General features: G+C 39.7%; 1 protein-coding gene across 2 annotated transcripts in view; it reads left to right on the forward strand.

Annotated features, from left to right (window-relative positions):
- ndrg4 (NDRG family member 4) overlaps positions 1 to 4252 on the forward strand; it is a gene marked incomplete at its 5' end in the record, with an annotated part of 17060 nt that extends 12808 nt beyond the window's left edge. For both annotated transcript variants that reach the window (XM_035664839.1, XM_035664841.1), the window contains 1 exon segment: positions 54 to 4252. In XM_035664839.1, the coding sequence (XP_035520732.1) occupies positions 54 to 208 (155 nt within the window).
- Positions 4253 to 5168: the final 916 nt, after the last annotated feature.

Raw genomic sequence — 5168 nt, forward strand, 5'->3', positions numbered from 1 at the left:
CCTCCCCCCACGATCTTTCCCCCGCCCCTTCCCTCCCTTACCCTTCCTCCCAGTGCCCTCTGCCAGTATGACCCGCCTGGCTCGCTCAAGGACGGCCTCTCTGACCAGCGCCAGCTCCATTGATGGGTCCCGCTCTAGGGCTTGCACCCATTCCGACAGCACCGAGGGAGTCGGCACGGTCACCCACACCATGGAGGTGTCCTGCTAAGGAGTCAGCCAGCCACAGAAAGAGGGAGGGAGGGGGGAGAGAGAGATTGAAAGAGAGAGTCAAGAAGGAATAACAGCAAAGTGGAGAATGGGGGAATGGTCTGAGGAAAAGTTTTTTTTAAAAGTAACAGAGTGAAGGTTTGACTACCTCTCGGGTAGAACGAGACAGCAAAAGGAAGTTAAGTTCATGAACAGGAGGCTCTCTCTGTCTTCGTCTATCTCCCCCAGATATATTGTCTGCCATCTTCTTCCATCCTCCACTGTAAAATACCATATGTACCGCTACTAAAACCCCCAACCACACCTGTCACTCAGCACTTAAAGATTTAGGCAACTGTTTTTGTTATTGAAGTGTCATTCTTGTGTTTGCTAAGTGTCTCCTCATTCTTTGCCTGCTTCTTTTTTAAACTACCCCCCACCCTCCCCCCACAAAAAAAGAAAGTAACCCTGTCAGTCAACAATCCACACAGCAATATGTGATACTGAGCTGCTGTTAATAATCTGATATAAAAACCTGTCCGAGAAGGAGAACGCGGAAAAAACAAGGAAAACAGAACTTTTAGGGGGTAATACAATGGAAAAGTGTTGTTTATTAGTATTTTGCAAGCAGTTTATTCTTTTTCTTTTGTATGGACAAAATGTGAGCATCTCTCTCTGTTGTTTGTAAGGGTTATTTATCTTCACCAGTGACAGGTGAGAATCAGATGGGGTGTGTCCAGAATTCGACAGACAGCAGAACATAGCCTATTGTGGTCAAGTGCACCAGTAGTGTTTAGAGAGGATTTGTTAGCTTTTTTAGTCTAAAAGCATAGCTAAAGTACACCACGCTGCACTTCGTAATATTTGTGTGTCAAACTTGTAAACGACACTTAAAATACGAAATAGTGGTATCATCAGCTGTGTGTTTCAGCTTCATGGAAATCCATCTCTGTAATAATAGTTTGAGTCTGTGTGTTCAGGGTAGTCACAGATCTTTATCTAAGGACACGATCTAAGGCTGGAGTCTGTAAACTCGTATCACCTCTTTACAGGAAATTAAACCCAGGCTGCCAATTGTAAGCACACTAAAACCTAGCCACTACACCACCAGGTAGCTTAGCTGACACAAATGTGTAGCTTCACTTTTTGTATTGCTTTTACCATGATACTCTGTAAATGATATGGCCAAAGTATAACCAAACTTGTGTTTGAATAATCTTGATTTTGAGCAAGATGACAATCTGCGATTTGTGAGACACTGGAGTCCACCTATTGTTTAGTATCAAATGAGATATACATGTAATAATCCCACGGAGCTAATGTAGCAGCAAAGTTACTATAAAGTACTTGATCAGCATGCAGACAACTCAGATGTGGAATTGAACTTGTATTTCCCAACTTTAATCACTCACCTATAATCACTTTCTGTTCTAACAATAACTTACAAAATGAAGTATTTAACTGCTTGAAAAAAATTATTGCACTAAATGCACCATTATGAATTGAATAGTTTCATGTATAATGTTTATATGTAGCATGTAAACTGAGGAATAAAGTTAAGCCTAATAGAGGAATATTATTGTATCTGAGCTTAAATTCACACTAACTAGGACACTGTGGATTATTTCCATTTAATCACTTGTTATGTCACTAATCAAAAACAAAATCAGAACTCTCAAATAAATAGCACTTAAAAAGTGGTCTTTCGAGAGAAAGCTCTATCCTCTTAGGTGTAAGGCTGTATCCAGCATCACAGAGAGGGCAGGCTGTTGAACACAAGTGGTTTACAAGTGTCACATTATTGATTATATAAGTTAAAAGTTCCCTTTATTACTGCCATTTGGAGCAGTTTAAGCTGTGTGTCATCTCACATTTCTAAGACAATCCACTACATAATGTAGGCTAGATAAATATTTATTAACATGTATATGCATGTGAATGTAAGAGTAATCTTAGGGCATTCTAGTATCTGAGTAGTATAGCATTAGGGCATTCTTCATTAGCACCTTACATGTGGCTAGTTAAATAGAGCCATGGATGCAACCACCATCATCAGTCTGTAACTCCAGTACATGGCTGTGGTTCTGGCCGTAGTCGGCTCTTCGTGGTCTCTAACATGACAATCACACTCTGACCCAAACCAAACCAGACCAGGGGGACTGAGGCAGAACCAGGCTAACCCGAGAAGCTCTCTTTCTGGGTCACCACTAAAGAACTTGCAGCAGCCTTCCCTTACAGTGCCCAGTCCCTCTTCGTGGATATACCAAAGCTGCCCCCACCCACACCCACACAAACACACATACACACTCACACAAGTATCCAAAATCACACACATACAAACATATTCTCAATCACACACACGTTTTCCACATACCCTCTAAAATTAAAGCTGCGTGGGCTGTGCTTTGTAAGGGAACTAAAAATAAGAAGACATAAATGCACAAAATCTCACACAAGAAGGAATTCATTGCTATGTGGTCATTGTGTGTTTGATTTGATGTGTAACCGTAATCTCACCAGTATAGATGTGTATATAAATGTATAGTTTTAGACTAGTGAAGCTGTGTGCTGTTATCTGTAATACTGGACCACCCTGTCAGTAGTGATCAGAGACGGGGTCCCTTGGCTTTTGGCTTAGTAATGTATAGTATTCATGTACCATAGTCACCTTCTCCTGTTTCCAGTTTTACAAAAAACCCTTTGGTCCCCTGTCAGAAGGGGCGTAGCTTCCAATCGCTGAGGTGTGCGCTTTCTCGAGGCGGCCTGTAAGGGGCGGGGCTTTTTTGGAGCCATTTGGGCGCCAAGCTCAGAATGTAGGGCAACCCCCAGCCACCTTAAAAAACAACCCCTTTCCCCTAAAAAAATCACAAGGTGCCCCGGCTCTCACAGGCAAACCCAGTCGCACCCTAAAGGGCTATCAGCTGAAGTCACTTTTTAAAATGTTGGTAGTGTTAGTCGTGTTTCTGAGCATCAAGGGGCCCAGGAGAGTATTAGCAGTTTGATAGAGAATAGAAGGGATTGTTACCAACACATAGAGAGAGATTCTGACTTGAAAAATAGTGAATGAATGTCAAAGGAAAAAGAATGTGATTTTGTTAAAGCTGGAGAGATTATTGTTGAATTGTTTGAAAAAAATGCTAACGTGGGAAGGAAAGATTATGAGAAGATATTTGACAGTCAGATCAAACGACTCAGTCATTCCTCGCAGGACCTCGTGGGTACATTTTATGAACACTGAAGTTCGCATGTAGTGGAGTTCGTATACGATCATCTGTCAGTGTTTTCTCTCTTCATTAAGCTATTTTCTGCCTTGTTTGTTTCCTCCTACATGACTTTTAAACAAAACGCCTGGGGGGCTCCTGAATGTATTTTGACCCTTTTTGAAGTGCTGTACAGTATTGTCCTAACCTCCATAACTTACGCCTCTCAGAACCCTTCACTATGGTTTTCACTTCTATCCCTGCTCCACATCTTTGACATTTAACCATGTACATGAAAACCCAGCTCCTTCCTGCTCCTCCTCTAGTTCTATAAATAGTGAAGTTCAGTAGCGATTTGTGAAAGCCCACAGTAAGGTGGCCCTGGATCAGTTTGTATAGACCTTGGTCCTCCTTGCATTTGTAGATACTTTTTATTTATAGAGCAGGTTACCCAGTCTGAATACTCTTAACACTAATGTATTGTGAAGAAAACTTACAACATATTTCTGTTCCTCTTCCCTTGGAGTTTCTCTTTTTTATAGAAAACAATAGAGTGTAACCTCATCTTGGTATAATGACATTGGTTAGTGTGTACTACCACTATTCTTCTTCTTACTGCCATTATGATTGATTTGTATTGAGCAATAAGTTCTTTTTTTCTTCTTTGATTGCTTCATATTGTGGGAGTCTTCCCTATGAGCTTGTTTTCAATCAGAACAGCAGAAGGACTCTTACCTGCTTTGTTGTCATTCAGATGTGTAATGTAAAGTTTAAATATATTATATATAAATACATATACAAAGTAAGCTGTCTCTGTCCATGTACTGATGAAGTAACAAGTAAGAAATAAAGACTATATATAAAAAGACATGTTGACATCTTTTTTCAGTATAAGGTGAGCTGGTGCAACCAGCTTGCACAACTCTCATGTCAGTTTACACAGCTCTCATGCAGATTTCTGAGATTTTTATTATTTTATGGACAGATCCCACCCTTGGTGAACAGGTTTTAATGAGACATCAATGAGATCAATTGCTACGCACATTAGTGAACGCCAAACAGAATAAGAATTTGCATTACATCTTACCTTTATATTATAACTATTTCTTCCTTACCTTATGCAGATAGATTGATTCAAGAAAATCCTAATGTAATGTTTCCACACTCTATGTAAATAAATCAGCTAAAGAAAGATCTAGGTCTTTATTTGAAACTGGATATTAAAGAGTTAGAACCAGGCCTTTATTTATTTTTTTCATGACATTTGGAAGAAGACAATTAACTTTAATTTTTTAAATTTAATTCCCAATAGAGTATTTTTGACCATATTTTCGCAAAAAGCAGCCCTGTTGTCCACTTCTCATTGACACCTACTTATTACTTGCCAGTTGATTCAATAAATTAGTAAGTATTATACAACAGTGAGACTACAACTCTGAGAGTTGCTCCCTTTTGGCCAGGAATATTGTTTTCACCCATAGGAAGAAGGGTGGCTGATGCTGATCCAGGTGGCTGATGTAGGCTAATTTGTTCTTTTGCGAGAAATTTTCTTCTGTCCATCACCCACAGTATTGTTTATCAACCAACATTAACCAGTCTTCTAATATTCCTCAGGTTTATTATCGTCTCTACAGGCATGTATATGACTCCTCACCATCCCAGAAAATCTCTATATTTTGTGTGCTGAACAAAGTACAGTTATTCACTTAGGGATGTCTTGATCATGATTTTTACCAATCCAAAATACATTTTATTTTGTTTTGTTTCCTACATAATACACCA

This window comes from Morone saxatilis, unplaced genomic scaffold (assembly GCF_004916995.1).
Source record: "Morone saxatilis isolate NCDOM2014 unplaced genomic scaffold, NCSU_SB_2.0 Contig2, whole genome shotgun sequence".
NCBI classification, from domain to species: Eukaryota; Metazoa; Chordata; class Actinopteri; family Moronidae; genus Morone; species Morone saxatilis.